Consider the following 23,667-nt stretch of genomic DNA (forward strand, 5'->3'; position numbering starts at 1 on the left):
AGTAAATATATATGCCCCAAACATTGGTGTACCTAATTCCATAAAACAGACACTACTGGAGTTAAATTCTCAGTACAATAATGCTGGGTGATTTCAACACACCTCTCTCACCAATAGGTAGGTCATTCAGACATAAACTTTATTCTTCAGATATATTATAAAGTAAGTGAATTTAACAGACATATATAGAATATTTAATTCAACAACAACAGAATACACTTTTTTCTCAGTGACTCATTGAACCTTCTCCAAAATGTGCAATAAAACCAAAATATACCATATTTTAGGTCACAAAGCAACTCTGAGCAAATGAAAAAGAGTCCATAAAATTCCTTGCATCTTATCAAATCATAATGAAACGAAATTAGACATAACCCCCCCCCAAAAAAAAACTCTAGAAATTATATAAGCACATGGAGAATAAATAATACACTTTTGACTGATGAATGAGTGATAGAATAATAAATCAGGGAAGAAACTTAAAAATTCTTAAACTCAAATGAGAATAAAGATAGAACATACCAGGACATCTGGGGCACCACGAAGGCAATTAGAAGAGGAAACTTTATAGCTATGACGGCCCTACATAAAAAAATAAGAAAAACCCCAAATAAACAACTAATGATGCATCTCAAGGCCCTATAAAAAGAAGAACAAGCCAATTCCAAAACCAGTTGAAGGAAGAAAATAATTAAGATCCCTGTCAAAATCAGTCAGATTGAGAATTTAAAAAAAAAAAAAAAAAAAAAAAAGGATCAACTAAACTAAGAGTGGATTCCTCATTAAGACGAACAAGATTGATCAGCCCTTTTCCAAACTAACCAGAGAGAGAGTCAGCACCGCCGTCGGTGCTGCAACCTCACCTCGTTGCCATGGCTGCCTACAAGCTGGTACTTATTTGGCACTGCAGGAGCACCTGGAACCTAGAGAGCCGCTTCAGCAGCTGGTACGATGCCGACCTGTGCCCAGCAGGCCACGAGGAGGTGAAGCACGGTGGGCAGGCTCTGCGAGGCTGACTGTGAGTTTGACACCTGCTTCACCTCAGTGCAGAATAGAGCAATCCGAACCCTCTGGACAGTGCTGGGTGCCATTGACCAGCTGTGGCTGCCAGTGGTGAGGACTTGGCACCTCAGTGAGTGGCACTATGGGGGTCTGACTGGCCTCAATAAAGCAGAAACTGCTGCTAAGCATGGCGAAGCCCAGGTAAAGATATGGAGACGCTCCTATGATGTCTCGCCACCTCCAATGGAGCCAGATCACCCTTTCTACAGCAATAGCAGTAAGGATTATAGGTATGCTTACCTCACTGAGGATCAGTTGCCCTCCTGTGAGAGTCTGAAGGACACCATTGCCAGAGCTCTGCCCTTCTAGAATGAAGAAATTGTCCCCCAGATAAAGGAGGGGAGACGGTTCTGATTGCAGCCCATGGTAACAGCCGTCGGGGCATCGTCAAGCCTCTGGAGGGTCTCCCTGAAGAGGCCATCATGGAGTTGAACCTGCCAACTGGTATTCCCAATGTCTATGAATTGGACAAGAACTTGAAGCCCATCAAGCCCATGCAGCTCCTGGGAGAAGAAGAGACTGTTCTTAAAGCAATGGAAGCTGTGGCTGCACAGGGCAAGGCAAAGAAATAAAGGCAAATAGCAGACTATCGTACCAAGGAACGCCCTGCCCATCATTCCTTTGCACCTCTCTCCTGCACACGGACCACATCCGTAGGCATCTTAAGTTGTAGCTGCAGATGGGGACCAGAAGCTCCCATTTAATTTTAGCATTTTGTCTCCTGCACCCACTCCCTCTGTAGATTCTAGTCAGAATAGCACCTCTGGGCACGGAGTCTCAGTCCAAGCCCAGGGAAGACTCCTTGTGTCCAGAAAAGTTGAGGTAGTAGTTCTGGTATTTTTCTTAGTGATTGTTTAAGGACCTGCTCGAGAAGGGCATAGGAAGGAACTGTGCCAAGTCATGACCAATGAGAAGAAGCCAGGGAAGAGAGCCTGTTTGTGTTTCTAAGAGCCAGTTCTGCACTCTTCTGTAGTCAGCTCACTGTCTGGGGAAGCGGGGGGCGGGGGGCTCTAGTCATTCCAGTGGAATATGAATGTAACCTGCATGATGATTTAAGAAAAACAACTATTTCCTCCCTGACCCTAGAGGAGCTGGCTCCAGAAGGTTGGGATCAACTCTGAATTGTTTGTTACATTTACTTTCACAAAAAGAAAAAAAGAAAGAAAGAAAAAAAATACATATATAAATACTAAATAAAGCCCTCTGGGGTTTCTAGTGGTGGTTAGTCCCATATTGTTCACCAGAAAATAAGCAATTCCTCACACCAATATGGGATAAGCTCCTTGGCCTGTAAGGTGTAGGAGTGTATCTCGCTATGTATCGGAGAGAATCCCTCCTCTCCCTGTTTTGTGGCAGTGAAATGCCTCTTGATCACGTCCCAAGTGTCTTTCACTGTGTTTGACTTCTGAGTCGTGCTGCAGTGGCTTGGCCCTGCCACACAGGCCCAGTACTCATTTTAAGCATAACTGTACTAACTCTTTTTCCAGGTCAGTATAATAAAGGAGTGATGTGCAATAAGAGAGAGAGAGAGAGAGAGAGAGAGAGAGAGAGAGAGAGAGAGAGAGAGAGAGAAGACCCAAATTAATAAAATTGGAGATGAAAAAGGAGAAATCGGAAAAAAATGGCAGAATGAATCAAACAACATTACCCTATGTAAATTTATGATTACACAAATGGTATGCCTTTACGCCATGTACAGGCAGAGAAACGGCATGTATCCCATCTGTTTACAAAGAATGACACCTAAGTTTTTGGTTTGAGAAACTAAAAAAAAAAAAAAGAAAAGAAAAAGAAAAAGGAGAAATCATCATAGACAACAGAGTAATTCAAAAGAGGATTAGGATTTTAAAACCTTTATTTCAATAATTTGGAAAACCTAGAAGAAATGCACACATTTCTAGACACATATGATCTGCCAAAATTGATCAAGAGGACATAGAAAACCTAAACAGTAGGAGTCTGAAATGAATATTCTTGTCTGAAAACAAGCAAGAGTCTAAAAGCAAGCAGGAGTAGCTATTTTCTATATAGCAAAGCAGACTTCAATTCACAATTGAGCATAAGAGACAAAGAAGATCCCTATGTACTGTTAAAAGGAATAGTCCATCACAAGAGACCCAGAAGAGCCAAAGCGATTCTGAACAAAAAGAGCAATGCTGGGGGCCTCACAAAGCCTGGTTTAAAATCATACTGCAGAGTTACAGTAACGAAACCAGCTTGGTACTGGCATAAAAATGGAAACGGAAATCGGATAGAGTATAGAGATAAACCAAAACAGACGTAGTCATCTGATCCTTCACAAAGGTTTCAAAAACATGTTGGAGAAACAACAGTCTTTTAAACTAATGATGCTAGAAAACCAAATACCTGTAGATAGAAAATGAAAATATTCCCTATCTCTCACCCTGCATAAAAGTGAACTCAAAAAAGATGAAAGGCCTACAAATTAGACGAGAAACTTTGCAACCACTAGAAGAAAACGTAGATCAACACTCCAACATATAACCCTAAGCAATGACTTTCTCCATAGAACCCCTACAGCTCAGGAAATATCAAGAATTAATAAATAGGTGGCATCAAATTAAAAAGCTTCTGCACAGGAAAGAAAACGAGCATGGAGGGATAGCCCACAGAATGGGAGGACTATTCCCCAGCTACTCTTCCGATATTAACAGAAGATTCATATTCAGAATAAAGAACTAAAAAAAGGCCTTAATGCCAAAAGTAAAATAACCCAATCAATAAAGCAAGTGAACTAAATAGACATTTCTCACAAGAAGAAATACAAATGGCCAATAAATACAAGGAAAAATGTCCAACTCAGTAGCAATGAGGGAAATGTCAGCCAAAACCACCCCGAGATTCCATCTCACTCCAGTTAGAGTGGCAGGCGTCGAGGGAGGACGTGGGGAAAGGTAATTCATACACCGTTAGTGGATTGCAGATCAGTATAAGCACTGCGGAAATGAGCGTGCAGATTCCTCAATTAGGGACGGAACTGCCATGGAGCTGGCTGCACCACTCCTTGGTATTTATCCAAGAATTAGAGTCAAGGCTGTCGTGATGCCCGTGTTCATGGCTGTAAGATTCACAATAAACAAGGCATGTCCATCAACAGGCGATCGGATGAAGAGCACGTGGCATATACGCACAGTGGAGTTTCATTCAGCTGCAAAGAAGACGTCGGGTGTGCTGTGTGCAGGTGGCTGTCACAGTTGCTGACCTCTGACAGTGAGTGCTAGAGCGTTCGCCTGTTTTCTGAAACAGGTTGTGTAGGATTGCTGTTTTTTCCTTCTTTAAAGGGTCTAGAAGAATTAATTTAATAAAAAAAGAATGAATTTGCCAGTGGACAATCTGGGCCTGAAGCCTTCTCCACTGGAATGACCTAACATTGATACAGGACCCCAAGCGCGAGGCTAGAAGCCACCCACTGGGAGAAACGATTCACAGCTGTGTGATGACGGCGGCTGCCCAAACACAGAGAGAACCCTCGCGGCTCCACGGCAAGAAAGGAGCCGCCTGACGGGAAGCTGGGCGCGCCCAAGCGGGCACCTGGCCACGGAGGAAGTGCGGGGGACATTCCGCTGGAGCATCCCTGGAAAGCTGTGGGTCAAGAGGACATCGAGGCACCACTGCACACCAAGACCAGCCAGGAGGCCAGATATCCACACGGGTTTGGCGAGGGCGGGAGCCAGGGGACGCTCACTCCTGGCCGGGGAAGGCCGGCGGCACCACCTCTGTGGAAGACGGTCAGGTGGAGCTTCACAAAACAGTGTGCTCTTACAACCCAGCGGCCACCCGGCATCCAGGCAGCAAGCGCATCCTTGACCTCTTGAAATCCGGAAGGCGGCGGTAGTGGTCAGCGCCTGGCTCACTGGTGACAGGGTCAGCTTCTGCTGTCTTCCTTTGCTTCTTCTGACCAGACGTTACCTTTCCTCCCCCTTGCCTGCCTGGTCATTTCTGAGTGCACGCTCGCACTGAACCTTACTTTGTGGGGCCCTGGACACTTGGTAGCCCTGTGAATATTCTTGGGCTTCACTCTGGGTGAGGTTAAGTTCCTTGGGAAGATGGTGCTTCCGAGGCTTATATCAGGTTCTGTTAGGCAGGACTTCACCAGTGGTCGCTGACTTCACCAGTGGTCGCTGCTGGTCGATCCCCCGGCTGCGGGGACTCTTCTAAAACCCACCAAGTGAGCTGAGTCAGCCTTCCCCAGCAGGAGGTAGCAGACCCGAGTTCTGGCCAGGCGCAGCCCCAGCGATAGCCCACCCAGCTCCAGAGCTGCTCCCAGCCTGGACCCAAGCCTGTTTGCTGGACACTGGAGCCAGCCTCTGCAGAGGTGAGGTCTCCTCCGGGACACCTTTCCTCTCTGGAGCCAGGACTTCCACCAGGGATGCACCCAGGCGCTTAGCTGCTGTCCCCTGTGACCTCCAGACCCAGACACCCCCTCCTAGGAATGCTTCTGGAGGACAAGGTCTGCTCCCACCCCGTCCCCACAATCATGAGAGGAAGCAGAATCGGGTATCAGGGTGAGTTTATTGAGCCCGAGAGGAGCTGGCAGGTGGAAGACGAGGCAGGTGACCCAGAGCAGAGGAACCAGGAGAGAGGCTCAGGGGACCCGGAGGGTTGGGGCTCCTGGGAGGTCAGGTCAGCACAGTGGACGCATGAGGGGTCCATCTGGGGAGAGGACCCAGCATTCTAACCTGCTCAGAGCAGACAGAGGGCTGTGAGGGGCCTAAAAGAGGTGGACCTGAGCCCACTGGTCTGGGGACACGGCCAGTCAGCAGCAGGACTTCTGTCCCAAGGAGACACGGCAGCAGGCCGGGCGGGAGCAGGCGGGGCGGCAGAGCAGGGACACGCAGGAGGCCGCGCGGCAGCAGCTGGGCTGGCAGCAGGAGGCAGAGCAGGAGCTGGGCACGCAGCAGGCGGGCCTGCACACGGGGCGGCAGAGCAGGGACACGCAGGGGCAGGGCCTGTAGCAGCACACGGGCTTGCAGCAGACGGGCACGCAGCAGGACGGCTGGCAGGGGGAGCAGCTGCAGCAGGAGGGCTCACAGCTAGACTGCTGGCAGGGGGAGCAGCTGCAGCCATCGGACTGGCAGCTAGACTGCTGGCAGCAGGAGGAGGAGGCTCCAGAGCAGACAGGCACACAGCACACGGGCTTGCAGCAGAGGGGCACACAGCAGGACGGCTGGCAGGGGGAGGATGAGCAGCAAGAGGGCTCACAGCTAGACTGCTGGCAGCAGGAGGAGGAAGGCCCAGAGCAGACGGGCACACAGCACACGGGCTTGCAGCACACGGGCTGGCAGCAGAGGGGCACGCAGCAGGACGGCTGGCAGGGGGAGCAGCTGCAGCAGTCAGGCTGGCAGCCAGACTGCTGGCAGCAGGGGCTGGAGGCACAGCTGAGTGGGGAGCAGACGAGGGTGAGGCAGGGGGCCGGGGCGCAGCAGCTGGGCTGGCAGCAGCTGGGGGCGCAGCAGGGGGGCTCGCAGCAGCTCTCTGGGCAGTCGTCCACCTGCCAGGATGGGTCGGGGCAAGAATCGCAGGAACCGGGCTGGCAGACCCGGCTGCCGTAGCTCAGGTTGCTGGAGCAGACGGACATGGTGGAGGCGGCCATGGCGGTGGTGGCGGGAGGAGGTGCGGGTGGGTGTGAGTGTGAGTGGGTGTGAGTGGGTGTGAGCGGGCAGCTGGCCTGCGGGGACTTTATACCCGCTGTCCCTGCTGTCTCCAGCCCCTTCTTCCTGTTGCTGGCTGGCTCCTGGCCGTCATTAGGATGTTTGTTTGCCTGGGATGCTGCCCAGCTCGTTAATGTCCTGCCAGCGTCGGGTCCCCTGGAGCAGGAGTGGGTTCCGGGAGCAGCGAGGGCTGGGCGCCCTGTGTGGACGGGGCCTCAGCTACTGGCCAGTGTGGCCTCACCCCCACTGAGCTGCCCCTCCATTCGCCCTGCTGCTGGCTGTCCTGGGCGCCTTGGTTTTCCTACCAGCCTCCAGTGGGTCCAGTTTCACGCCCCCTCTGCCACAGGCCCCTCTCAATGGGCCATTATTGTTTGGCAGGTCTGATCGCCAGGTGCTGCATGTGGGGTCTGGGAGTTTCCTGTGTGACAGGCCCGACCACTCCAGAAACGTTCTCAGCCTCCATCCTGTGGGAATACCCATCCCTCTTGGCTTCACGTCTTTATGGCTTTGTATAATAAGACTGTGTTGAGGATGCTCAGCAGAGCTTTCTCCATGGCCTGAAGCTGCACAGCACAAAGACACACTGTTCTGAAACCATGCTGGTATCTGGGGTTCGCCTTCCCCACAGGCACCGTGAGGTCAGTCAGAAGGTGACCACCTAGCACACCCGGTCCCAGCTGCCCAGGTGACAAGGGGATGTGGGCAGGGTGTCTCTTCAGCCTTCTCCAGTGCAATGTCCCCAGGAGAGAGCCCTCCCAGTCCCTTCATGACGAATCCCTAAAGCTAACTCTCACTGAAGACGCAGGAGCAGAAGCGCAATTCAGAGCAGCCTGAGGCCTGGCTGCTGGGCCCTGCAGCATCTCTGCACCCGCCTCCTTCACGGGAGAGAGGAGGCCTTGCCCTCGCCTGGGCTGCCCCAGGCCCACCACGTTGTGTGCAGGGAGGCTGGAGACAGGACAGGGCCCAGAGCTGAGGAGGACTTTGCACAGGCCCACCGTGGGCTCGGGTGTGGATTTTGTTCCACCCCTAAGACCAGAGTGTTGCGACATGATTTAGCAATGGAAGCTGGCCTTCCTCTTCTCGGCATTTCTCCCCAGTCTCTTAGCTACGCTGGCTCATTGTCTGCTCCTCTCTGTTCCCGCCCTCCTTCCTCCACACATGGAAACTTCACGTGAGCAGGGAGCTTGCTTGTCTTGCTCACCATTTAGTCTCCAAGGCCTAAAACATGGTAGTTCCTCAATAAAAATTGGTTGAAAAAATTGACTCTTTTTCAGAAAAAATACTGAACAGCTTTGAGTTCTGAAAATGAGTGCATTATGCCCACTTTTCCTTAGATGTATATAAAATGCTCTGTCAAGTTCTGCTTCTTCATGTGGGGTGTTGTCTTTTATCACACTAGCCATCCATCTGAGAAGAATGAGGAAACCTGTTTTAGCAAATGCAATCTCCATTGGAGGCAACAAGACACACCAGAGAGCCAAGCCTGAGGGACCAATCCCCACCACCCATCATAGGGGGACATGCAGCAGAGACCACTGCTTACTTGGATTTTCTTCTTGAGGCATTTGCCAGTTCACAGGTCACAGACAAGAGGTTGAGAAAGTGAACAGAGCTTTTAGTAGTCTTGGGGGTTGAAAGCCAAAAATGAGATGACACAAAAGCAAGCTGGGCTCACAAGCTGACAAGGTGGAGGGACCCTGGCAAAGCACTTAAGCTTTCATGGCAAACACCAGATGGATGTACGTGAAGTCTGCTCCCTCACAGAAAGGCAGAAGTAAGCTGGCCCCACCCGGTCAATCAGCCTGAACTCAGGGGTTCTGTCTGTTGCCTGAGTGTCTGCCAGAAGCAAAAGTTCAGCCCATCTGGAGCCAGGTAACATCATCAAAGACTAAAATGTCTTCATGTTTCTGCATTAATAAAGTCTTATTTTTAGACAACAAGATTGATTGACCAAAGGACCAAGAGGAAAACAAACAACATAAACAGGTCTATAGGTGCTCTAGAGGTCAGAATCATCCACTGTGGGCTTAAGTAACTGTGATGAATTTTTTTTTCCAGAAAATTGGGGGAAATTCCAGAAAATTGGGAGAATTTTAGTGGTAGAATTCTATAAAATGAATCAGACATAAATTCTAGGAATGAAGAAAATAAAAACTGAATTAAGAATTTAATAGTTTAATAGCATATTAGACAAAGTCAAATAGAAGATTAGAGAAAGAAGGGAGGTGAAGAAATCAAGACTGAGTCACAGAAAAAGCTTAAGATTGAGAAATAAACATAAGGGACATGGCAGAAAAAAAGATTTGAATCCTAGAAGGAGAGATAAGTGAATAGAGGTAGTAAATTATTTTAAGAACTTTAAATTGAAAGCTATTAACCCATAGATATAAAAAAAATTTGAGAATCTTAAGCAAGGCAATGTACATAAAACCACCCTGGCCACACTGGAGCTGAAATGCAAAGACAGCAAATTTTTAAAAATCAGAGGGAAAAAAGAGACAAACTACCTTAAAAGAAATAACGATGAGTCTGACAGATGACTTCTCAGTGAGCATGTTGGGGTCCAGTGACAATGGAATGCTGTCTCTAGCGAGTTCTACACCTGTGCACAGGTCCTCACAGATGAGGGTCTCTCAGGGGAGGACACTGAGAGATTGTGCCAATAGCAGGATCCGTGCTAGAGAAAATACTAAAAGAAGTTTTAAGGTAGGAAGAAAATGATGATGATAGAAGCAAGGAAATCGATAGAGCTGGTGCTGTAGATGAAAGGCACATGCAGGTAAATGTAAATGAATGCCAACTGTGTATGAGATGTCATAAGTTTGTAAATATTCACAGAAATTAAACATGTGGCAACAGGATCATAACTTTCAGGAGAGGGCTACATAGAGTTAAAAAAGGTTCTAAGCACAGTCTGGGAACTGGTTTATAAGTTTAGACAGCAAATCACAGATTTGTGTTAAACTGCACAAGGATAATAGAAGAATATATAACTAAGCAGTAAGTGGATGGGTTGAATAGTGACTTCCCAAAATCCAGGTCCACCAAGAACCTCACAATGTGACCTTATTTGGAAGTAGGATCTTGCAGATGTAACGAATAAAGTTGTAGTTACACTGGATTAGAGCAGGCCATAAATACGATGACTAGTGTCTTCGTAAGAGGAAGTGGAAGGAAATCCAGGTGCATTGTAGGATGTCTCGTGTGGGCAGAGCCAAGGATGGCAGAGTTTGCTGGCAGCTACAAGAAGCCACAAGAGGGAAGGAGGACGCTCCCTCAGAACCCAGAGAAACCAGGTCCTGCGCTCACTGTACCTGCAGGGTTCAGCGTCTGGACTACGTGAGAATAACTTTCTGCTGTCTTAATCACTCTCCTGTGGCATGTGACTGTGGCCCAGGGAACTAATAAAGTGAGGGAAGAAAATCTCAATGCCCTCAGTCCAAAAGTGCTAAAACAAGGGATAAGGGGAGTCGACTACTTGGCGTGAACAGAAAACCAGGTGAGATGCAGGGGTTAGCTCATCTGTGCCAGCAAAGCCCAGCCCCTCGACAGTTCTTCACACAGACGCACTTCACGTTGGGCGATGCAGTGTGCAGAGGTGGCCACCGGGGTGGGTCCTGCATTCTGGCGACCGCTCCTCGTGGCAAGCCGCGTTCATGTGTTCAGGGGCTCGCTCTACCTCCTCTTTCACGGAGGTCTTTTCAAGTCACTTGTTATATGGCAACTGTTTTGGTTAGGTTTTTTGCCACTGTGACCAAAATAGTTGACAGGACACCTTAGAGGAGGGAAAGTTGATCCAGGCTCATGTTTTCAGGGGTCTCCATCTGTAGGCAGCCAGCTCACGGCTCCGGCCCGAGTGAGGCAGTGGATGGAGTGACAGAGGGCAGAGCAGAGGGAGGCCACGCCCCTCATGGCAGCAAGGGAGTAGGAGGGAGGCTGCAGAGAAGGCACACACTCCCAGGGCAGTGGTCACCTCCTGCTGCCACTCCTGCCTACGGTCACCACCTGGTCAGTCCATTCAAAGTAGCATGGACCGCTCAGGTCACAGCCCTCACCATCCAGGCCCCTCACGGCACATCGCTGCATGATCACAGGGGCTTTGGGGGACCCCACACCCAGACCGGGGTAGTGAACCTTACCACTGTGCGGCCCATGAACTCGACGTTTTGGAAAAGGTGACGAAAGAGCGAGCAAACACAGATCAGTGGTGGTGCTGCTGTGGGGCGTGACCTGACTGCAGGGGCAGGAGGGAGCTTGTGGGGGGCGGGAGTCCACAGCGGACTCTGTGGCCCACTGGGCACAGCTGTCGAAACAGAGTCAGCACAGAAGCAGAGCCAGAGCACCCCATATCCACTAAGGACCTGCACCGAGCATCAGCACACTTCCTACGAGGAACACCACAGACAGAGCTTCGCCAGCACGTTCTTCCAGACGGTCGGAAGAGAAAACGACGCCCATCTAAGACGTCTCGGCATGCTCCATCAGCTCTGTGATTGTCCAGACCTTGGCGGAGGGGGCCTGAAGTACTTGCCTCTACTGAGAGCACCGGAGAATTGTTTCTGCTGCCCACAGGCCACATGGGTGCATGGCCAGGGGTGGGGGCTGGCAGGGAGCGGGCGGTGTGCAGAAGCTGGTGCAGACAGACCAACAGGAAGACCACAGCACGTGAGAACACGCCGAGCCACCCACTACGAACACGTCCACACCAACAGCAGACCCCAACAGACATGCCGCAAAAAAGGCAGGCTGAGGATGGAATCAGGCAACTCCAGTTCTACAACAATAGTTGGAGACTTCAACAGACCACTCTACCTCATTGAAGAAATCAAACAGAGCTAGATTCAAGTCCAGTAGGAAAGCAGGATCTTGAGCACTATAGAACAGCCAGGCCCGGCAGACGCGGAGACGCCTCGGCCACAACAGCAGAGCACAGATTTGTCTCTAATGTGCAGGGGATGATTCTCCAGGTCCGCCCTATGCTGGCCACAAACTAGTCTCAATAATTTAAAAAGATTGAGATCATGCAGAATATCTTCTGGGACCACAATGGTGTGAAATTAGAAAGAAAACTGGGACTCACGGATATGGATAAATCAGGCAGCGCACACGCAACGAAGGGGTCACAGGAGAACGGAGGGAAGCAGAAAGTGCACGGAGAGGAACGAGAAGAAAACAGGAAGCCCAAGCCTCCTGGAGCCAGTGAGCAGGGCTGTGGGGAAAGTGCTATGAAAGCCCACGTTAAAAATAAACGCACGCCCCGAGAGGGCAAGTCTCACGCATGTCTGTGTGATATGCCAAGATACGTTCTACGGTCATGTACAACTGAAAAGAACAATAAAATATAAAAATAAAACATTTACATATTGTAAAAATAAATTAAAAATAGGTCCCGAATCAGCAATTTAACTTCACACTGCAAGAAACCATAAAAAATAGCAAACTAACTCCAAAGACAGCAGAGCATCCCTTTAAAGATCACTCCATTAGAGATTATCACAGTAATGACTGGAGCCCAGAAAAATAGAATAGAGGGCAGAAAACCAACAGGGAGAACCAGTGAACCTCGAGCCGGTTCTTTGAAAAGAGCAATAGAATTGACAAGCTTATAGCTGAACTGAAAAACAGCAAGATTCAAATTATTAAATTTATAAATGAAAATGGAGATATCTGTTGGCATCAGCTGCCGCCAGTACTCTGCCCCCCCAACACTTTACAACCCAGATTGTCAGTCTGCGAACATTCTCGGCAGTCATTGGTCCAGATTGTCAGCCCGCGAACTCCTCACCAGCCCTCAGTCCGCACGAGAAATTCCACTTCTTAAGAATGGTTCCACTACCATCCTTTCTCTTTGCTTCTCTCTCTCTCTCTCTCTCTCTCTCACCCTGTGGGCAGACACTCTGTCTGTCCACTTAATAAAATCTCTTGAAAGATCCAAGATGGCGGACTAGAGGGAGGCTGCGTTCCTTGTAACTCCAGTTTCAAGCAGAGGATATCTGTTTCTTGGTGCCTAACATTGGCCATTTGCCTGCCTCTTGCCTGTCCATCGCCTGCCTTACACCTATCTATCATCCAACACACGAGGTTCATCTCCCAATCACCTACAACAGTCAACAAACTGATCGCCGACTGCCAGTGGAGCACCAGCTGCCTGCTGTTGCCTGGAAGTTCACTGTCACAGTACCTGCAGGTTTGATTACATGTGGCTGCCACCATTTTGAGACAACAGCCAGGCCCCGTAGGACCCCTGGCCAGACTGACTGAGCCCCGTCTCCAGGATCCATCAGCCTGACCGATCACTCTCTGCCTCTGGGGCCCTCACATCGACTGACTGCTCCCTGCCACCAGGACTGCGCCCTATCACCGGGGCCCCAGACCAACCGATTGCAACCAGCCTCCAGGATCCCACAACCACACCAAACACACCAGACCTCCAGGACCTCTGCCTGACCAACCGCATCCCACCTCCAGGACCTCCTGCTGACCATGGCCACACCCTGAGCTGCAGCTCCCCATTTGCCAACACATTTGGAAGCCAGAGCGACCATCTTGGATAATCCTGGGAGCCATAACTCCGATCTTTAGGTGGGGCAAATCCCATCCTGAGATGCCTGATGGAGGCTTGAAGCTCATTGTCAGGTACCTCTCCTGCATCAGGATACTGAAGACTGGGAGGTTTCATTACTATATGACTGTTATACTGTAGATTTTCTTTTTTTCTCCTTATTGAAAAAATTTAAGTTTGTATTTCTTTACTTTTCTAGCTCTCTTTTCCTTTTGTTTACCTGTTCCCTCAGAGTCTTTTTCTCCCTTTTTTGCATGCTAACATCCAATTTCTTTTGATTTCACTCTCACCCTTTCTATTATCTAGAACTTCTATATATTCTTTTCTCATCCCATTAACAGCCCCATTCTACATCCCTCTGCATCCTCTTTGTCCTCCATTTGAAACTGCATAACTTATTGCAAATCTGTTTGTTTTACTGAAGATAATATTTGAACTCATTCTGTTTATTATCACAATTTTGTTATTGTCCTCATAGGTGCTATTTGGTCTAGGATTGCATAGTGTCTGAATTGGGCACTGCTAATATTGATCTCCCCTTAAAGAAAGGGTTTTGGAAACCTATAGGGCCACTATAAGCCTATAGGGGGAAATCTGCAATACCCCAGATCTGCACTGTTAGAGGGAAAGATACATGAACAACATGAAAAAACAAGGAAAGAAAATGATCCAAACAAATCTAGATTCTATATTAATAGAATCCAATGACAGTATGTTAGAAGAAATGTCAGAAAAGGACTTCAGATTATACATGATTAAGATGATTCGTGAAGCAAAGGATGAGATAAGAGAGCAAATGCAGGCAATGAATGATCATACCAATAAGCTGAAAGGGCACCTGCAGGAAGCAAAAAATCATTTCAACAAAGAGATACAGATTCTCAAAAAAAAACCAAAAGGAAATCCTTGAAACAAAGGAAACAATAAACCAAATAAAAATACTCAATGGAAAGCATCACCAACAGACTAGACCACTTGGAAGACAGAACCTCAGACAATAAAGACAAAATATTTAATCTTGAAAATAAAGTTGCCTAAGCAGAGAAGATGGTAAGAAATCATGAATGGAATCTCCAAGAACTATGGGACATCAAGAAAAGGCCAAATTTAAGAATTATTGAGATTGAGGAAGGCACAGAGATACAAACCAAAGGAATGAACAACCTATTCAATGAAATAATATCAGAAAATTTCCCAAACCTGAAGAATGAAATGGAAAATCAAATACGAGAGTCTTACAGAACACCAAATGCACAAAATCACAACAGATCTACACCAAGGCACATCATAATGAAAATGCCTAACATTCAAAATAAAGATAGGATTTTGAAGGCCATGAGAGAAAAGCATTAGTTTACATATAGGGGGAAACCAATACAGATAGTAGCTGATTTCTCAACCCAGACTCTAAAAGCTAGAAGGGCCTGGTACAACATATTTCAAACTCTGAAAGAACATGGTTGCCAACCAAGAATCCTATACCTAGCAAAACTAACCTTCAGATTTGAAGATGAAATAAAATCCTTCCATGATAAACAAAAGTTAAAAGAATTTACAAATAGAAAGCCTGCGCTACAGAATGTTCTCAACAAAATATTCCATGAGGAGGAGATGAAAAACAACAATGCAGGTCAGCAAAGGGAGGAACTACCTTAGAGAAAAACCACTCAAAGGAGAAACCAAGCCAACTTGAAAACCAAAAATAAGCCAAATGACTGGGAATACAAATTACATCTCAATAATAACTCTGAACCTTAATGGCCTAAACTCATCAATCAAAAGACACAGACTGACCAGAATGGATTAAAAAGAAAGACCCAACAATACGCTGCCTGCAAGAGACTCATCTCATAGAAAAAGACATCCACAGACTAAAGGTGAAAGGATGGGAAAAATCCTACCATGCACAGGGACTCAGTAAAAAAAGCAGGGGTTTCCATCCTTATATCAGATAAAGTGGACTTCAAGCCAAAGTTAGTCAGAAGGGATAAAGAAGGACATTTCATACTGCTTAAGGGAACCATAAATCAGGAAGACATAATGATAGTAAATATTTATGCCCCAAACAATGGTGCATCCCTGTACATCAAATAAATCCTTCTCAATTTCGGGAATCAAATAGACCACAATACAATAATTCTGGGTGACTTTAACACACTGCTGTCACCACTAGATAGAGCTTCCAAACAAAATCCAACCAAAGCAACCATAGAACTCAATAACACAATCAATAACCTAGACTTAATAGACATATATAGAATATTCCATCCATCAAGGAGTGGATTCACTTTCTTCTCAGCAGCACATGGAACCTTCTCAAAAATAGACCATATGTTATGCCACAAAGCAGTCCTTAGGAAATTCAAAAAAATAGAGATACTGCCTTGTGTTCTATCAGATCATAATGGACTGAGAGTAGAAATCAATGACAAAATAAAAAAGAGAAATTACTCCAATACCTGGAGACTAAATAATATGCTATTGAATGAAACATGGATAACAGAAAACATCAGGGAGGAGATAAAAAAATTCTTAGAGGTCAATGAGAATGATGATACAACATATCAAAATCTCTATGACACTATGAAAGCGGTACTAAGAGGAAAATTCATTGCATGGAGTGCATTCCAGAAAAGAATGAAAAGTCAACAACTAAATGACCTAACATTACAGGTCAAAGCCCTAAAAAAAGAAGAACAGAATAACAGCAAAAGTAGAAGACAGAAAGTAATTAAAATCAGAGCTGAAATCAATGAAATTGAAACAAAAGAAACAATTCAAAAAATTGACAAAACAAAAAGTTGGTTCTTTGAGAAAGTAAACAAAATAGACAGACCCTTAGCCACACTAACAAAGAGAAGGAGAGAGAAGACTCAAATTACTAAAATTCATGATGAAAAAGGAAATATCACGACAGACACCACTGAGATACAGAACATAATGAGAAGCTACCTTGAAAATCTGTATTCCAACAAAATAGAAACTACTGAAGACATTGACAAATTTCTAGAGACATATGCTCCTCCCAAACTGAACCGGGAGAACATATACAATTTAAACAGATCAATATCAAGCAATGAAATAGAAGAAGCCATTAAAAACTTACCATCCAAGAAAAGCCCAGGACCAGATGGATTCTCATCGAGTTCTACAAGACCTTCAAAGAAGAACTCATTCCAATACTTCTCAAAGTATTCCAGGAAATGGAAAAGGAGGGTACCCTACCAAACTCATTCTATGAAGCTAATATCACCCTCATACCCAAACCAAGAAAAGACACATCAAGGAAGGAAAATTTTAGACCAATATCCTTGATGAATATAGATGCAAAGATCCTTAACAAAATACTGGCAAACCGTATCCAAAAACATATTAAGAAAATTGTGCACCACGATCAAGTGGGGTTCATCCCTGGAATGCAAGGATGGTTTAACATCCATAAATCAATAAATGTAATCCATCATGTCAATAGGCTTAAGGATAAGAATCATATGGTTATTTCAACTGATGCAGAAAAAGTGTTCCACAAAATATAACACCCCTTCATGCTCAAAACACTAGAAAAAAATAGGGATAGTAGGAACATATCTGAACATTGTAAAGGCTATTTATGCTAAGCCCATGGCCAACATCATTCTTAATGCAGAAAAACTGAAACCATTCCCTTTAAAAATGGCAACAAGACAGGGATGCCCTCTTTCACCACTTTTATTCAACATTGTCCTTGAAATATTATCCAGAGCAATTAGACAGACTAAAGAAATTAAAGGGATACGAATAGGAAAAGAGGAATTCAAGCTGTCGCTATTTGCTGATGACATGATTCTCTATTTAGAGGATCCAAAAACCTCCTCCAGAAAACTTCTAGATCTCATCAATGAATTCAGCAAAGTAGCAGGCTATAAAATCAACACACATAAATCTAAAGCATTTTTATATGCAAGCGACGAAACATCTGAAAGGGAAATGAGGAAAACAACTTCATTTGCAATAGCCTCAAAAAAAATAAAATACTTGGGAATCAATCTAACCAAAGAGGTAAAAGATCTCTACAATGAAAACTACAAAACATTGAAGAAAGAAATTGAGGAAGACCTTAGAAGATGGAAAGATCTTCCATGTTCTTGGATAGGCAGAATTAATATTGTCCAAATGGCCATACTACCAAAAGTGCTATACAGATTCAATGCAATTCCAATTAAAATCCCAATGATGTACCTTACAGAAATAGAGCAAGCAATCATGAAATTCATCTGGAAGAATAAGAAACCCAGAATAGCTAAAGAAATTCTTAGCCGGAAGAATGAAACAGGGGGTATCACAATACCAGAACTTCAACTATACTGCAAAGCAATAGTAAGAAAAACAGTATGGTATTGGCACCAAAATACACAGGTAGATCAATGGTACAGAATAGAGGACATGGACACAAACCCAAATAAATACAATTTTCTCATACTAGACAAAGGTGCCAAAAATATGCAATGGAGAAAAGACAGCCTCCTCAACAAATGGTGCTGGGAAAACTGGAAATCCATATGCAACAGAATGAAACTAAACCCCTATCTCTCACCCCGCACAAAAATCAACTCACAATGGATCAAGGGCCTTGAAATCAGACCAGAGACCCTGCATCTTATAGAAGAAAAAGTAGGTCCAAATCTTCAACTTGTTGGCTTAGGATCAGACTTCCTTAACAGGACTCCCATAGCACAAGAAATAAAAGCAAGAATCAATAACTGGGATAGATTCAAACTAAATAGCTTTCTCTCAGCAAAGGAAACTATCAGCAATGCGAAGAGAGAGCCTACAGAGTGGGAGAATATCTTTGCCACTCATACTTCAGATAGAGCACTAATTTCCAGAATATATAAAGAACTCAAAAAACTCTACACCAAGAATACAAATAACCCAATCAACAAATGGGCTAAGGATATGAACAGATGCTTCACAGAAGAAGATCTACAAGCAATCAACAAACATATGAAAAAATGTTCACCATCTTTAGTAATAAGAGAAATGCAAATCAAAACTACACTAAGATTCCATCTCACCCCAATTAGAATGGTGATTATCAAGAATACAAGCAACAATAGGTGTTGGAGAGGATGTGGGGAAAAAGGTACATCATACATTGCTGGTGGGGCTGCAAATTAGTGCAGCCACTCTGGAAAGCAGTGTGGAGATTCCTTAGAAAACTTGGAATGGACCCACCATTTGACCCAGCTATCCCACTCCTCGGCCTATACGCAAAGGACTTAAAATCAGCATACTACAGAGATACAGCCACATCAATGTTCATAGCTGCTTAATTCACAATAGCCAGATTGTGGAACCAACCTAGATGTCCTTCAATTGATGAATGGAGAAAGAAACTGTGGCATATATATACAATGGAATATTACTCAGCTATAAATAATAATAAGATTATGGCATTTGCAGGTAAATGGATGAAATTGGAGAATATCATGCTAAGTGAGATAAGCCAATCTCAAAAAACCAAAGGACGGATGATCTCACTGATAAGCGGATGATGACACATAATGGGGGGTGGGAGTGGGGGCAAGAATGGAGGAAGGAGGGACTGTATAGAGGGAAAAGAGAGGTGGGTGGGGTGGGGGGAAGGAAAAAATAACAGAATGAATCAAACATCTTTACCCTTTGTAAATGTATGATTACACAAGTGGTATGCTGTTACTCCACGTACAAACAGAAACAACGTGTATTCCATTTGTTTACAATAAAAATAAATTAAAAAAAAAATCTCTTGTGTGAGTTCCTGTCCAGAGTGGTTTCTGGTGCTTTTCAAAATCACTCCACAGTTGTTAAATGGGGTTGGGTTGTGGCTCAGGGGTAGGGCGCTTGCCTAGGATGTGTGAGGCCCTGGGTTTGATTCTCAGCACCACATATAACTCATGAATAGAATAAAGGCACATCAACATCTAAAAATATACATTAAAAATAAATAAAGATTATGAGAGAACATTGTGTTTGTTCTCCACCAAGTAGGATGAACAAGATATAGTGAACAAATTCCTATAAATACACAAATGACCCAAACCGGCATCTTTGCTGTTGTTCTTTGTTCCTTTGAATAGCGCCAAGTTTCTGACTAGTTTCCTTTCGTTTCAGCCTGAATTAGCGTTTCTTGTAAGGCAGGTGTGTCAGTCAGGGTTCTCTGGAGGACCGGAGTCGACAGGAAGTGTGACTATATAGAGAAGGGGATTTATTAGATTGGCTCACACGGCCAGAAGCTGGGTGTCCCCAGTGGCCGTCTGCAGCTGGAGAGCTGGAGGAACCAGCAGCTGCACAGCCCGAGGCGGCAGCCCCAGAACAAGGAACCAGCAGTGCCGCATGCATTAAAGAGTCTTTGTTTCTGACTCTTTGTAGTTTGCTGTTCACGTGTCTCCAGGTGGGTCTCTGGGTTTATTCCACATGGAGTTCGCAGAGTTTTTTGAAAGTGTAGATTCAGGTGTTTCATTAAAATGGGACTTTTGGTCATCATTTCTCCAAAGGTCTTTACTCTTTCCCAGCGCTCCTCTCCTTCTGGGACTCCCGTTACGTGTATGTTGGTATGCTCGATGGTGTTCCACAGTCTCTTAAGATTTATTCTTTTTAAAAATCTGTCTTTTAGATGAGAATATCTTAATAAATCTGACTTCAGTTCCCTGATTCCTCTCTGTTGAAACCCTTGAGTAAATGTTTCATTTTTTCATTTGTTATTTTTCTCTTCAATTTCAGAAATTCTACTTGATTCCTTTTAAAAATCAATCTCTTTCTCTCTCTCTTCCTCTCTCCCTCTCTCTTATTGATATTCTCTATTGGGTGAAACATTATTCTCCTAAATTCTTTTAGTTCTGTGTCCATAGTTAGATTTAAGTTTCCTGAGTATGTTTAAGAGACTTAATTTTCTTAGAGGAGTATTTGAAAACATTTTTACCCTTTAAAAATTTTTTTTCTTCTTTTTAGTTATACATGAGTAGAATGTATTTTGACATATTGTACATACATGATGATACTTAACTTCCCATTCTTGTGGTTGTACATGATGTGGAGTTACCCTGGTTGTGTATTCATAGATGAACATAAGAAAGTTATATTGAATTCATTCTACTGTTTTTCCCATTTCCATCCCTACTCCCTTCCCCCCAACTCCCACCTATCTAATACAGCAAATGTCCACTCGCCCTCCCCATCTATTGTGAGTCAGCATCCACATATCAGACAGGACATTTGGCCTTTGGTTTTTTGGGATTGATGTTTTTCACTTAGCATGATAATCTCCAGTTCCATCCATTTACTGGCAAATGACATAATTTTATTCTTTATGACTGAGTAATATTCCATTGTGTATATGTACCACATTTTCTTTATCCATTCATCTGTTGAAGGATGCCTGTGTTGGTTCCATAGCTTAGCTATTGTGAATTGAGCTGCTGTAATATCAATGTGGCTGTGTTACTATAGTATGCTAATATGCCAAGGAGTGGCATAACTGGGTCAAATGGTGGTTCCATTCCAAGTTTTCTGAGGAATCTCTACACTATTTTCCATAGTGCATCAATTTGAAGGCCCACAGCATTATATGAGTGTACCTTTTCCCCACATCCTCTCCAACATTTATTATTGCCTGTATTCTTGATAATTGCCATTCTGACTAGAGTGATATGGAATCTCAGTGTAGTTTTAATTTGTATTAAGAGAATTACTTTAAAAACTTTATCTAGTGAGAACAATTTCTGAGCTTCCTCAGGAACATTTTCTCTTACTCGCTTTTACTTTACTGTGAAAGGTAATATGTTCTGCTTCCTGACATGCTTAATTACTTTGTTGAACACTGTACCACGAATATTAAAATGGGGAATTTCGGGATACCAGCTTCTCCTTCTGTGCAGTTTGTCGTTGCTGATTTTTGTGACTTGTACTTGGTTACGATCATTTTCTAAAGTAGTGCTGTAATAACTGCATTCTTCCTTACCTGTGGTCACCACTCCATTGAGTTAGTGTTCAGAGAGTGACCTGCGTTCCTCGCACACCTGGAGTCAAATGTGTTTCCCCAGAAAAATGTGTGGCTGGCTGTGTGTGTGTGTGCTGGGTGCCGCCTGGACCAGCCTGGGCGCTGTGCTCCGCCCTCTCCTTCACCTCCTGCTCACACCATTGCTTCTGCTCATGTCCTCACTTCCTGTTCACGCCTTCACTTCCTGCTCATGTCCTCACTTCCTGTCCACACCTTCAGAACTGCTCACACCTACACTTCCTGCTCACGCCTTCACCTCCTGCTCATGTCCTCACTTCCTGTTCACGCCTTCACTTCCTGCTCACACCTTCACTTCCTCCTCACACCTTCACTTCCTGCTCACGCCTTCACTTCCTGTTCACGCCTTCACTTCCTGCTCACACCTTCACTTCCTCCTCACACCTTCACTTCCTGCTCACACCTTCACTTCCTGCTCACACCTACACTTCCTGCTCACGCCTTCACCTCCTGCTCATGTCCTCACTTCCTGTTCACGCCTTCACTTCCTGCTCACACCTTCACTTCCTCCTCACACCTTCACTTCCTGCTCACGCCTTCACTTTCTGCTCACGCCTTCACCTCCTGCTTGCTCGGAACTTGAAGGTCAGCCACAGGTGGGTGCCCAGAGCTGCCCAGGTCTTCCTGAGCACGCGCCCCTCTGTGCGACGCCTGGGGCCTCCTACATGCCCAGGAACATGGGGTCTTCAAAGCCCTTCATCCCTGCAGCGCCCCTGCCCCCGCTTTTCCTCCAGGTTTCTCGGGGTGCCCACTGTTTTCACAGGTGACCCCTCCGCCCAGATGGCAGCAGGTGGCTGATTCGCCTTTAGATGTTCTGACAACGCCCCCCACGTCGCTGCTTCTCCAGCGAGTTCTGAGTCTGCAGAAATCAAGCCTGGCCCTGTGCTGGTCCTCCAGGGAGCCCAGCCAGGTCAAAAGGGGGTGGCCACACCTCCTGGGAACCAGGCCCACTCTGGCCCTCCCACCCAGCGTGTCCATCAGTGCAGATAGAGTGTGGGCAGCACAGGCTTTATTGATGCTCAGAGGACCACAGTCCTGGGGCAGCAGCAGGATCAGGAGGATCCAGCCCAGATGGGGAGGGACGTGGCCTAGAGAGGGAAGTGGTGTAGCGCCAGCTATCCAGGGGCCGGGCAGGGGAGCAGAGGAGAGCGCTCAGGCCCCAACCTGGGCTGGGCCTGGGGGTCGGGCAGGAGCTGGTCCTCTATGAGCTCCAGCAGGCTGGGAGTCGGGGCATCCAGGGGACAGGGGAAGGAGGGACCTGAGCCCACTGGTCTGGGGACACAACCGGTCAGCAGCAGGACTTCTGTCCCAAGGAGACACGGCAGCAGGCCGGGTGGGAGCAGGCGGGGCGGCAGAGCAGGGACACGCAGGAGGCCGCGCGGCAGCAGCTGGGCTGGCAGCAGGAGGCAGAGCAGGAGCTGGGCACGCAGCAGGCGGGCCTGCACACGGGGCGGCAGAGCAGGGACACGCAGGGGCAGGGCCTGTAGCAGCACACGGGCTTGCAGCAGACGGGCACGCAGCAAGACGGCTGGCAGGGGGAGCAGCTGCAGCAAGAGGGCTCACAGCTAGACTGCTGGCAGGGGGAGCAGCTGCAGCCATCGGACTGGCAGCTAGACTGCTGGCAGCAGGAGGAGGAGGCTCTAGAGCAGACGGGCACACAGCACACGGGCTTGCAGCAGAGGGACACGCAGCAGGACGGCTGGCAGGGGGAGGATGAGCAGCAAGAGGGCTCACAGCTAGACTGCTGGCAGCAGGAGGAGGAAGGCCCAGAGCAGACGGGCACACAGCACACGGGCTTGCAGCACACTGGCTGGCAGCAGAGGGGCACGCAGCAGGATGGCTGGCAGGGGGAGCAGCTGCAGCAGTCAGGCTGGCAGCCAGACTGCTGGCAGCAGGGGCTGGAGGCACAGCTGAGTGGGGAGCAGATGAGGGTGAGGCAGGGGGCCGGGGCGCAGCAGCTGGGCTGGCAGCAGCTGGGGGCGCAGCAGGGGGGCTCGCAGCAGCTCTCTGGGCAGTCGTCCACCTGCCAGGATGGGTCGGGGCAAGAATCGCAGGAACCGGGCTGGCAGACCCGGCTGCCGTAGCTCAGGTTGCTGGAGCAGACGGACATGGTGGAGGCGGCCATGGCGGTGGTGGCGGGAGGAGGTGCGGGTGGGTGTGAGTGTGAGTGGGTGTGAGTGGGTGTGAGCGGGCAGCTGGCCTGCGGGGACTTTATACCCGCTGTCCCTGCTGTCTCCAGCCCCTTCTTCCTGTTGCTGGCTGGCTCCTGGCCGTCATTAGGATGTTTGTTTGCCTGGGATGCTGCCCAGCTCGTTAATGTCCTGCCAGCGTCGGGT

General features: G+C 46.8%; 2 protein-coding genes and 1 pseudogene across 2 annotated transcripts; 1 reads left to right on the forward strand and 2 right to left on the reverse strand.

Annotated features, from left to right (window-relative positions):
• The first annotated feature begins 872 nt into the window (after window positions 1-872).
• On the forward strand, window positions 873-1,634 carry LOC124992634 (phosphoglycerate mutase 1-like; annotated as a pseudogene).
• A 4,205-nt stretch (window positions 1,635-5,839) lies between these two features.
• Window positions 5,840-6,676, reverse strand: LOC124992631 (keratin-associated protein 10-12-like). Its single transcript, XM_047563688.1, has 2 exons — window positions 6,156-6,676; window positions 5,840-6,095 (listed from the first exon to the last, which is right to left on the reverse strand). The coding sequence occupies exons 1-2, from the start codon at window positions 6,674-6,676 to the stop codon at window positions 5,840-5,842; spliced, it is 777 nt and encodes a 258-aa protein (XP_047419644.1).
• Window positions 6,677-22,619: 15,943 nt separating this feature from the next.
• LOC124992630 (keratin-associated protein 10-12-like) lies at window positions 22,620-23,456 on the reverse strand. The gene is made up of 2 exons (XM_047563687.1): window positions 22,936-23,456; window positions 22,620-22,875 (listed from the first exon to the last, which is right to left on the reverse strand). The coding sequence occupies exons 1-2, from the start codon at window positions 23,454-23,456 to the stop codon at window positions 22,620-22,622; spliced, it is 777 nt and encodes a 258-aa protein (XP_047419643.1).
• Window positions 23,457-23,667: the final 211 nt, after the last annotated feature.

The sequence above is a fragment of the Sciurus carolinensis genome, chromosome 9 (assembly GCF_902686445.1).
Source record: "Sciurus carolinensis chromosome 9, mSciCar1.2, whole genome shotgun sequence".
NCBI classification, from domain to species: Eukaryota; Metazoa; Chordata; class Mammalia; order Rodentia; family Sciuridae; genus Sciurus; species Sciurus carolinensis.